Here is a 12,660-nt window from a genome sequence, read left to right as displayed (position 1 = left end):
CGGTAGTTTTCTTCCAGGTTGTCGGTCGTTTTCTTCCAGGATGTCGGTAGTTTTCTTCCAGGATGTCGGTAGTTTTCTTCCAGGATGTCGGTAGTTTTCATCCAGGATGTCGGTAGTTTTCATCCAGGATGTCGGTAGTTTTCATCCAGGATGTCGGTAGTTTTCTTCCAGGATGTCGGTAGTTTTCTTCCAGGTTGTCGGTAGTTTTCATCCAGGATGTCGGTAGTTTTCAGTCAGGATGTCGGTAGTTTTCTTCCAGGTTGTCGGTAGTTTTCTTCCAGGATGTCGGTAGTTTTCTTCCAGGATGTCGGTAGTTTTCTTCCAGGTTGTCGGTAGTTTTCATCCAGGTGTTTATTTGTTGTTTTCTGGATGAACATGAGCAGAGGAAACACAAATATTAATACTCGTTGTGTGTTTTCAGGTTGGAGAAAATAAACCTGGACGACACGAACATGGTAAAAACACGCTGTTGTCTTAAAGGTTTTATTTTGAAGTCGGGTGTGTAATCGATCATATGATTAATTGAATTATTTCTGAACAGGAAGTGGACGAGCTGCTTCAGTGTGTCTGTGATGCAGACTCCGCCCAGGAAGTGGAAGAGTTCGGGTCAGTGCTGGTTCAGCGGCTGCGATTGGCTCAGCAACGTCGCGATGACATCACTGCTCAGGAGATGAAGGCTGTGATGGAGGAGAGAGACGGCTCCGTTGCCAAGGTGACTTACCTGTCTGACTGTTCACCTGTCTCTTTCTAGAGCTCTGATATATATATATATAAATATATATATATATATTCTGTTATTCTGATATATATTATGCTAATATTCATATTTTAATATTTTTTATGTGATTCCTGTGCATAAGCAACGTTGTGTTTTCAAATGTCCGAACCACAAACTAGTTGTGATGTCAGTAGACACATTAATGGACACTCAGTTGCCATGGTAATACACAGATTGGATAATTGCACACTCAAAGGGGGGGGGGGGGGGGAATGTGCATGACAAAAACGAGTCATGAAGAAAACATGAAATCGTTAAAATAAATGAACCATCTGAGCTAATCCATTACTGAAGACAGGACCAGGATCAGTGATGGATTGTGGAATGACTCATGAAATGGTCTCAGTCTGATCTGATAGTATTACATAAGTATATGTATAGTTTTTTACTTGGTGGATAGAAACCGTCATGTTGAGGATAAACTCTGATGTTGTCTTTAGTTGTTCTGTTGTGTTTATCACTCAGACTTAGTTTATAGATCAGACATTTTCTCTCAGGTCTATGGAAAAAATGAATTTGATAAAAATCTGGATTAAGGGTCAATAAATAATCAATGAGTGAAGATTCAGAAACTGATTAAAAATACTGAAGAAGAGAAGCCAGACTTTCTCCCTCCCATCTCTTCTCTGATTATTATCAAGTTTATTACAAAAACCTGCCGAGAGCTGGCTTTATTACCCACAATTCATCTGGATTCATATACCACTCTGGGAGCATCGGGGGGGGGGGGGGGGATATGAGTGATGGAGAGATGACAGAAAGAGGGGGGGACTCGCAGCATGCTTTGAGGTTGGTGGTGGACTCAATACACTCCTCCTCCTCCCGATTATGTCACAAATAAAGATCCAATCAGAAACCTTCATCTGTGACTGACAGGCTGCTGTCACCAAGGCAACAGATCTCCAGCAGCACGGTAACCAGGGCAACAGTCGTCTAGGAAGCAGAGGACAAGGGTTGTTGTGATTCTTTAAGAAAAAGTACTGCAGTACTCGTAGAAGTGATGCAGTACTCGTAGAAGTGATGCAGTACTCGTAGTACTCGTAGGAGTGATGCAGTACTCGTAGGAGTGATGCAGTACTCGTAGTACTCGTAGGAGTGATGCAGTACTCGTAGAAGTGATGCAGTACTCGTAGGAGTGATGCAGTACTCGTAGTACTCGTAGGAGTGATGCAGTACTCGTAGGAGTGATGCAGTACTCGTAGTACTCGTAGGAGTGATGCAGTACTCGTAGGAGTGATGCAGTACTCGTAGTACTCGTAGGAGTGATGCAGTACTCGTAGAAGTGATGCAGTACTCGTAGGAGTGATGCAGTACTCGTAGTACTCGTAGGAGTAATGCAGTACTTTCAGGGATGATGCAGTTCTTGTATAAGTAATGCAGTACTCGTAGGAGTAATGCAGTACTTTCAGGGATGATGCAGTTCTTGTATAAGTAATGCAGTACTCGTATGAGTGATGCAGTACTTTCATGGATGATGCAGTTCTTGTAGAAGTAATGCAGTACTTGTAGGAGTGCTGCAGTACTTTCAGGGATGATGCAGTTCTTGTAGAAGTAATGCAGTACTCGTAGGAGTGATGCAGTACTTTCTTGTAGAAGTAATGCAGTACTCGTAGGAGTGATGCAGTACTTTCAGGGATGATGCAGTTCTTGTAGAAGTGATGCAGTACTTGTAGGAGTGATGCAGTACTTTCAGGGATGATGCAGTTCTTGTAGAAGTAATGCAGTACTTGTAGGAGTGATGCAGTACTTTCTTGTAGAAGTAATGCAGTACTTGTAGGAGTGATGCAGTACTTTCATGGATGATGCAGTTCTTGTAGAAGTAATGCAGTACTTGTAGGAGTGCTGCAGTACTTTCAGGGATGATGCAGTTCTTGTAGAAGTAATGCAGTACTCGTAGGAGTGATGCAGTACTTTCTTGTAGAAGTAATGCAGTACTCGTAGGAGTGATGCAGTACTTTCAGGGATGATGCAGTTCTTGTAGAAGTAATGCAGTACTTGTAGGAGTGATGCAGTACTTTCAGGGATGATGCAGTTCTTGTAGAAGTAATGCAGTACTCGTAGGAGTGATGCAGTACTTTCAGGGATGATGCAGTTCTTGTAGAAGTAATGCAGTACTTGTAGGAGTGATGCAGTACTTTCAGGGATGATGCAGTTCTTGTAGAAGTGATGCAGTACTTGTAGGAGTGATGCAGTACTTTCAGGGATGATGCAGTTCTTGTAGAAGTAATGCAGTACTCGTAGGAGTGATGCAGTACTTTCTTGTAGAAGTAATGCAGTACTCGTAGGAGTGATGCAGTACTTTCAGGGATGATGCAGTTCTTGTAGAAGTGATGCAGTACTTGTAGGAGTGATGCAGTACTTTCAGGGATGATGCAGTTCTTGTAGAAGTAATGCAGTACTTGTAGGAGTGATGCAGTACTTTCTTGTAGAAGTAATGCAGTACTTGTAGGAGTGATGCAGTACTTTCATGGATGATGCAGTTCTTGTAGAAGTAATGCAGTACTTGTAGGAGTGCTGCAGTACTTTCAGGGATGATGCAGTTCTTGTAGAAGTACTGCAGTACTCGTAGGAGTGATGCAGTACTTTCTTGTAGAAGTAATGCAGTACTCGTAGGAGTGATGCAGTACTTTCAGGGATGATGCAGTTCTTGTAGAAGTAATGCAGTACTTGTAGGAGTGATGCAGTACTTTCAGGGATGATGCAGTTCTTGTAGAAGTAATGCAGTACTCGTAGGAGTGATGCAGTACTTTCAGGGATGATGCAGTTCTTGTAGAAGTAATGCAGTACTTGTAGGAGTGATGCAGTACTTTCAGGGATGATGCAGTTCTTGTAGAAGTGATGCAGTACTTGTAGGAGTGATGCAGTACTTTCAGGGATGATGCAGTTCTTGTAGAAGTAATGCAGTACTTGTAGGAGTGATGCAGTAACACTCTACACTCAGGGTTGAACTCTAGTGATCACTCAACTGTCGGTCACTAACCTCCACCAATTTCGCTGCTCCTCCATCTTTTAGCCCCGCCCCTCCACGCTAACACTTTAATCCCGCCCTCGCTCTGCAGCTGAAATATGTCTCAAACGTCTAATCCTCAGAAGAGAAGAAGAGAGAGAGCACTCCACGCTGGAAGATCCCCCCCCCCTCCTCCTCCCCTCTCCTCATCTCTGAGGGATTATGTCCCACTGCCGCCAAGGCTTCTGGGAAATATTAGAAAACAGGGGGAGGGGTTTCTTAGCCATTCTCTCTCTCTGACTGTCTTATATGAAGCTGCACATTTAATAATTTAGGGAACAGGTTGTCGGTTTGATTCCAGTGCTCACAAATCAGATCATGTGCACACTAACACATACATACAGATGCACCAGACACTTTTATATATATGAATTAGAGCTGCACGATATATCGAATGCTATCGTCATCGCGATATCAAAGTGCGCAATAGAAATATCGCACAGACGGCAAAAGCTGCGATAACTGGTGTTTGATGCTCCGTGAATTTACACTCTGCTCGTCAACATATTGGCCAATCAGATGGAGCCGTGCTGCCTTAGAGGATAAATTGAAGAAATTCAGATCATTGACAGGTTTTCTGTGTCACAAAAATCATTGTCGGAAGAAGAGAATAAGAAGTGAAAAGAGAGAAAAGAGAACTCCTCTCTCTCCCACACACACACAATGATCGGACACGTGTGTAAACTCACTCTGGGTTAAAACAATCGACTTTATAAACTAACCCTAACTCTAACCCTTTTTTGACATTGAGGGGTAATTTGTTTCATCTGAACCATTTGAGAATTTAATGAATCAGAGTTTGCTTTGGCCATAAGTTCATAAAAATGTGTATCTGAGTTAAGTAAAAGGTTTTATCGGCAGAAAGTACTAGGTGCAAAGAGGATGATGCAATTTCTCCAGAATCTTTGAAATGCAGAAATAGGGCGGTAGTTGTTAAATGAACTTTGGTCAATACTTTTACATAATCAAATAGTTCTGCAATTTTAAGATCATTTGGTATTTTATTTTAATTGGGTATAATCAGATCAATAACCCTGATCGTGTCTCTTTCTGCAGTTCAAACGTCTGGAACAGGATCTTATTCGGGAGAGAGAGAGAAGGACGACCAAGGTAACCCCCCACTCACTCTCTCTGTCTCTTTGTGATGATGGGATATCTTCTCTGTTGTCATGGCAACCTGTTAACTTAATGTGGTGCATGCTGGTTAGAAATGTTCGATGGTTTCAGGGCCTGGGTCTGATGTCAGACTCCAACATGAAGGGGTGGAGCTCAAAACACCGACAGGTCAGACAGTGAATCGATCTCAAGTCTTTAGTCTCTAACCCTCAACAAGGTGCGACATCCTGTGATCTTCACAAGAGGAAAACCACCCAAACCTCCGAACAGGACAAACCCTGATCCACTAGTACACGGCGTCATTACACCATCGATTTAGCCTGAACGTCTTCTACCGCACATAGCGATGCTAACGTGCAGCCGGCCTGTGCCCTCGGGCGAGAGCTTGTATGTGAGAACATGACAAAGCTCAGAGGAGGATCACAAAGGACATTTAGGCTAAAAAACATGATTTAAATGACCATGTTTGGAGTTGACACCACACAAGCAGAATGGAGACATGGGGGGGGGGGGGGGGGGGGTTGTGAAGAAGAGGTCACTGTAACACTGTTACCCCCTGAACATCCAACAGGGTTTTGTGAACACACTTCACCCACCCACCTAAAATAGCAGTTACAGAACCGAGGAGTTCTAGTTTTTTATAATATCTAATATGAAACTAGTAATCTGATTACTGTAAATGTATAAGTACTGTGTGATGGAAGCACTGACACTGATGGAGGAGAACCCTAACCCTATGCTAGGGCTCCACTATATATTGAAAATATACCGTCATAGCGATATCAACATGCGCGATATACGTATTCCAAAAGACAGCAAGTGACTAGTTTTCTTTGTAGTGATCTCCAGGTCGCTCTGAGCACCTGATGGAACAGCCATGTTCACTACAGACCTTTAAACACACTCGTCCTGGATGATACACGCGCAGTGTTACAAGATTATTATAACATATCCAAAAGAGGAATTATTTCAACCCCCCAAAACTCATCCCCTATCAACCAGGACCCGCTCGCCCAACTGCACTCAGCCAATAGGAATGTTTCTCTCTCCGTCCACCTGCACAATCTTCATTTGCCTATAGGCCAATAATAAACTGATGTATGTTTACAGTTGAGACCACGAAGTCCCACTTCCACTTTTGACCCGAACCCATTTTAGGATTAGTTATTATTATTAAAAACTATTAATGACTCAGCTCTGCAACGCCGCTGTTTATTGGAATCTGAACGAAATTAGTTGTAATTTGTTTTATGTATTTTTGTGTTGAAGGTTTGTGTGGAACAGTTTTGTCGAGCGAGCACAACGTTTGCATGAGAAGTGGCGTCCGCACGTTTCAAACACACACACACACACACACACACACACACACACACACACACACACACACACACACACACACAATGATCAGACACATGTGTAAACTCACTCTGGGTTAAAACAATCGACTTTATAAACTTAGTAAATGTATGTGGAGCTCGGTTCTGTTTGAAGCTGTTGGTGCAGAGCTCAGTGTGAATGATAGAGACACAGAGGAGCAGTAAATTACTGTTAAACTATAAATAGAACTGTTCAGGCTCCAAACATGGATTAAAAGACTAAATTAACACTGTAAGTGGACTAAGTGGAGACGTGCACCTGGTGTCCCTGGTCCCTGTGTCCATAACCATAATCCATAACTGTTCATCCCTATTTATAATCTATGGTCCTATCGTCATCCCGATATTAAACAAGGTTATGGCTTATCGCATGTTTTCCAGCAGCCTATGACGTGCCAGATTCTTGAGATGTTACGAATGTGAACCAAGGCAGATACAGATTTATTTATTGAACATGTCAGTTAAATCAATCTTAATGAAAACATGCATGATGATGTGGATCAAGTGGAGCTCAAATACATCTCATACTGTTTTGAGAGAAATAAACGAGATTTGAATTTCTTAGAAGAAACATAAAACCTTTCATACGTGTCAGTGAAGCCTTCAGCCAATCACAGCAGTTGGAGGAGAACATCTGGAGCTGCAGCTCGCTCCCCACATGTTTCCAGGTCACGTGTTCTGCAGTGATGGAAAAGGTTGAAATGAATATTTCTATCCAGTTTCACGATAAGTCAGTTGAAACCCATCAAGGGTCACATGGTCGGTCACATGGTCGGTCACATGGAGGAAGGCCTGGATCATCGTTGGAGAAGATTGTTAACTTTCTTTATTCCAGAGAAAGATCTGGACCTCAGTACATAAATTACTGATTAAATTCAAACATGAATTTCTTCAGTTATTAATTGATATTAATCATTGATGTGTAGGTTTATGTTGGTGATCAGCTGGGATCAGATCCTCAGTCAAATCAATAGATTTATAGTATCAGCAGTTTTTCCTGCTGCAGCTGTGACTGTGTCTGTTTCCTCTGAAATAAATTAACTTGAGATGAATGTAGCCGTCGCCTCTAATGAGCCGGGAGACTCCCGAGGATTAAAGATTTTAATTTCACACAGAAACAGCAGCTGCCGAAAAACCATAGAGAGACCGCCAGAGAGCCGGGGGGCCTCCAGACCCCCAGACCACGAGCTCCGGCCAGAACCAGAACTCTAGACTGGACCAGAACTCTAGACTGGACCTGAACCCTTTACTGGACCTGAACTCTAGACTGGACCTGAACTCTAGACTGGACCAGAACCCTTTACTGGAACGAACTCTAGACTGGACCCGAACCCTTAACTGGACCAGAACCCTTAACTTGACCAGAACTCTAAACAGGACCCGAACTCTAAACTGGACCCGAACCCTTAACTGGTCCAGAACTTTAAACTTTGTTGAACAAGGACTGAAGTGAAAACACTGAGGTCAAAGACATGTCCGCTGACTGTCCCCTCATGTTAAAGGTAATTTACTCCTCCCGTCCTCCTAACCCCTCTTCCACTCTCAGCTCCCCGTCCTGGAGGACTCCTCCCGTCCTCCTCCCGTCCTCCTCACCCCTCTTCCACTCTCAGCTCCCCGTCCTGGAGGACTCCTCCTGTCCTCCTCACCCCTCTTCCACTCTCAGCTCCCCGTCCTGGAGGACTCCTCCCGTCCTCCTCCCGTCCTCCCCATCGTCTTGTTCCTCCTCTGTGATTATTAAAGGTCCTCCTCACCCTTCTCTCAGTCTCACCTTTGCATCCTAACCACCCTCCTCCTCCTGTGCTGACCTTAACTCCTCATGTGAAAGGTTGCCTCGCCGTCGCTCCTGCTTGCTCATCATCTCATTTGGAAATTATTCTGATTAATACACTGAGCGGCTCTTTTGAAGCATCTCCTCCAGCCCTGCTGGAGAAAACACATATTGACTCTCTGGGTCTGGCTCCTCTTTTGATGTCTCACTTTATACCCAGAGACCTTGAGGGCTTTAATTAACATAGAAGGGGGGGGGGGGGGGGGGGTCACAATCAGGTCTGTAATCCCTGCAGGAGTCCAACCTCCTCACAGTTTGACCAAAGACACAGTGAGACAAACCGTCCTGGGTTTTGAATTACAAAATCACTTTATTGAACCATTAGCAGAAAACAAATTAAAAAAGCTCTTGCCTCATCATTAAATGACTGATGAGTTGTCCATCTTCACCCAGAGAAGATGACACGCCTCCAACAGCCCACATGTGACTGAAGGTCTGAACCTTGTCCATCGTGTCACAGTCAGCATGCTCGACTCTCAGGCGTCTTTCAGCAGTCCCACCAGCACCAGCACAGGCACAGGCCACACTGACACTGGTTCTAAGATGGTTCCTGCTTGTCAGCCAAACGGCCAACTTGGCGAAACGAAGACAAAGTTCAGCAAATGCAGATCTGACTAAATACCTGTTGTTTAACTACATTACATTACATTTCATTACATTACATTACATAACATTACATTTCATTACATTACATTACATTACATTACATTACATTACATTTCATTAAATTACATTACATTTCATTTCATTACATTACATTTCATTACATTACATTTAATTACTTTACATTACATTTCATTACATTACATTTAATTACATTACATTACATTTCATTACATTACATTACATTTAATTTCATTACATTACATTTCATTACATTATATTTCATTAAATTATATTACATTTCATTACATTACATTTAATTACATTACATTTCATTACTTTACATTACATTACATTACATTTCATTACATTACATTTAATTACATTACATTTCATTACTTTACATTACATTACTTTACATTACATTACATTTCATTACATTACATTTAATTTCATTACATTACATTTCATTACATTACATTACATTACATTTAATTTCATTACTTTACATTACATTTAATTACATTACATTTAATTACATTACATTACATTTCATTACATTACATTACATTTAATTTCATTACTTTACATTACATTACATTTAATTACATTACATTACTTTACATTACATTTCATTAAATTACATTACATTACATTTCATTTCATTACATTACATTTCATTACATTACATTTAATTACATTACATTACATTTCATTACATTACATTACATTTAATTTCATTACATTACATTTCATTACATTATATTTCATTAAATTACATTACATTTCATTACATTACATTTAATTACATTACATTTCATTACTTTACATTACATTACATTTAATTACATTACATTTCATTACTTTACATTACATTACTTTACATTACATTACATTTCATTACATTTAATTTCATTACATTACATTTCATTACATTACATTACATTACATTTAATTTCATTACTTTACATTACATTTAATTACATTACATTTAATTACATTACATTACATTTCATTACATTACATTTCATTACATTACATTACATTTCATGACTATGATTATTTTTACGTAGGAAACTTGCTGGATGTTTTTGAAGCTTTGCTGTGAATCTCTGTTTATGATTGACAGGGATCTCAGCCAATCAGCGTCTCTCTCTGCAGCACCTTGCTGACATCGTGAATGTTGATCTTAACCTGTGATGAGTCAAAATGTCTGTTTCCACCAGGACGAGCTGCTGAGGCGTCAGACAGAGAGAGGCGGGGCTCTGGACGACAGGCGAAGGCTGGAGGCGGGAGCTGCAGGCATTACGAGCCAATCACAGGTCAGCTATTTTAAAGCAACATTTAGAAGGTTTACTTTTACAGTTAACAGTTTATAGAAGAAAGTTCACATGTGACTCTGAACCTGTCTGTGATGATGACGATGGTGAGCAGACAAACACACACAGAGACACACACACACACACACACGCACACAGACACGCACACAGACACGCACACCTTGTCTATAACATGAGCTGTTTAACTTAAACTTTCTGACTCCAGTGTAGAATATAGATATTCATTCATTTATATATAAATGTGTAGTTAGAATAATAACTAATGATAATGAATTATTATTAGTATTATAATAGCAGGTTGATGCTGAAGCTTTATTGAAAAGAGTCAAAGATGAACACCTGCTTATGGGGTTTGCAGATGTGTGGGACTAGTTCTAAGGAGTCACAGAGATCTGGAACTAGGACCAGTGTTTGGTTTTATTAACACAGTTTGTAACTTTACAAATGTTTCAATCTCGGACACTGAAACCAGCACTGCTGGTAAAAACGGGTTCAGGACAAAAGTGGAAGTGGGACTTCGTGGTCTCCACTGTAAACCTACATCAGTTTATTATTGGCCTATAGGCAAATGAAGATTGTGCAGGTGCACGGAGTGAGAAACATTCCTATTGGCTGAGTGCAGTTGGGCGAGGGTCCTGGTCAAGGAAGAGCAGCGTAACGTCATTGATTAGAAAGTGCGTTGGATTTCCATGGTGGCGGTTGAGAGACACTGATCAGCTGTTTGTGTCATCTGGTTCCCCCCCCCCCCTCAGCTCTTCTCCCTTGTTGTTCCGCGATGACTCTCAGGTGAGTTCCCCGGAGGCCCCGCCCCTTTCGGCCCAGATGCAGCAGCTGTCAAAGGAGAAGCAGAGGTGTGGAGGCGGAGCTTCAACGCTGTCAGGGGGCAGAACGAGAGGCCAGCGAGAGAGTCCTCAGGTCAGACTCTCACACCTGTTGACATGGATTTATACTCAGATGAATAGAATAATATATGTAGTTCATTATTTATTTTTGAGTTGATGTACGTATACAAGTGATGATCAGTGTTTATAATCCTTCATCTGAACATCTAGGTTCTTGTTCCACTCCTGTTCCCCGCTCCTCCATTTTTCCTCAGTTTGTATCGCTGTGTTTCTCAGATCTGAATCTGGTTCAAACCGGTCTCGTCTTTGAACTTCGCCTCAGACACAAACATGAAACTCTACTTTGAAATAGAGATGAGCTGACGCTGAGACGCAGCTTTGGCCAGAGCGTGAATGTGATTTGTTTCAGTGCCACTGTCCAGTTTGATTTCTCAGTTTTGATCAAATACAAATATTTTACGTTTTTAAATAAGAACAGAGAAACTCAAAGCCTTCACTGAGCCGACAGTTAGCCGATGGTCAGCCAGCAAGAAGATCTGGATCATCATGACGTGCAAATAACAACTGGACGTTGTGATGTCATACTCAAACATCCAATCTGCTCCGTTTTCACTGAAGAAATTACCACACTTGAGACACACACACACACACACACACACACACACACACACACACTTAGGCTACTTCTAATCCTAAAAGTCTTAACCCTCAAACAGCCCATTGGACGTGTTCCTCCCTTTCCAAAAATGTCCCTACTCTGTTGTCACAAAGATATAAGTACAGGAACACACAAACACAACATGTATCACAACATCTCCATCTTTAGATGATTCTTTGTAATGATCACCACTGATTGGTCAGTAATAAAAAAGGTCAACCACGACATTCAGTCAGAAAATCAGAAGCATTTTTGACGACTGTTCCCTCATTAAAACTTTAGTTTGATCCATGTTCACATCTGTGGATCAAACTGAATGAAGACCTGTTAAAAGGCCTTAGTCAGTAAATTCCACAGGTGGATTCATGAACAAACACAGGACAGCTCCCCCTACTGTCAGATTATATGACGGACAATAGCCAAAATCATAGACTTCTAATGTCCCGAAGAGAAATGGTCACATGCTTTTTATATCTGTTGAGACTTTTGACAGATTTATCATTTTTGTAGTAAAGAGAAAATCAGTATTTGTTCCATGTCCTGTAGTTCAGTCCTAATCAATCCTTACTATGCACTTTGTTAGTTTTCTTGTAATTGAGTTGGTCGGTGCTCTGCTGTGTGGTCGCTGCTCACAGGCTGTGAAGTGACAGTGAGTCAGAAACATGTTGCTGAGTGGAACAGACTGTTAAAGCATGTGGGTATGAAGAGATTTGGTTGTGCTGATTCATATTCAGATGATGGTGTGAGTGTCTCTGTCGGCGAGTTGATCAGGAAGAATTAATCCTTCAGATTTCGACTCGTGCAGGAAGACGGTCTGATGCTGAATAACGTGACTTCTTCTTCTGCTGCTTCTCATCTCATCAGCTTGAAGATGAAGGGATGAGATTCATGATGAAAACAGCTTAAGTCGTCCGTCTGCGTTCCACGCATCCTCCTGGGCTCAAACCCACGGCTTTCTGCTCTAATTTGGCTGCCAGCGGGGGGGCCGGCCGGCTCTGAAGAGCCTCCCAAGTTTCTGAACAGTGAAGAGAGGAATATTTGTTCTCTGGAGGGGGTTGATAGAAATCTGCTGGTTATTAGAGATAGAAGTTTAATTTGGTGTTGAGAGAGAG

At 41.5% G+C, this 12,660-nt stretch overlaps 1 protein-coding gene across 1 annotated transcript in view; it reads left to right on the top strand.

Annotated features, from left to right (window-relative positions):
* Nucleotides 1–12,660, top strand: part of mipol1 (mirror-image polydactyly 1) — a 31,812-nt gene that overhangs the window by 18,255 nt on the left and 897 nt on the right. The window contains 6 exon segments of the mRNA XM_053434717.1: nt 422–455; nt 542–712; nt 4,842–4,895; nt 9,935–10,030; nt 10,835–10,897; nt 10,899–10,963. Coding sequence (XP_053290692.1) covers nt 422–455; nt 542–712; nt 4,842–4,895; nt 9,935–10,030; nt 10,835–10,897; nt 10,899–10,963 — 483 coding nt within the window.

Source organism: Pleuronectes platessa, chromosome 11 (genome assembly GCF_947347685.1).
Source record: "Pleuronectes platessa chromosome 11, fPlePla1.1, whole genome shotgun sequence".
NCBI classification, from domain to species: Eukaryota; Metazoa; Chordata; class Actinopteri; order Pleuronectiformes; family Pleuronectidae; genus Pleuronectes; species Pleuronectes platessa.
This window is presented reverse-complemented; position numbering and strand designations above follow the sequence as displayed.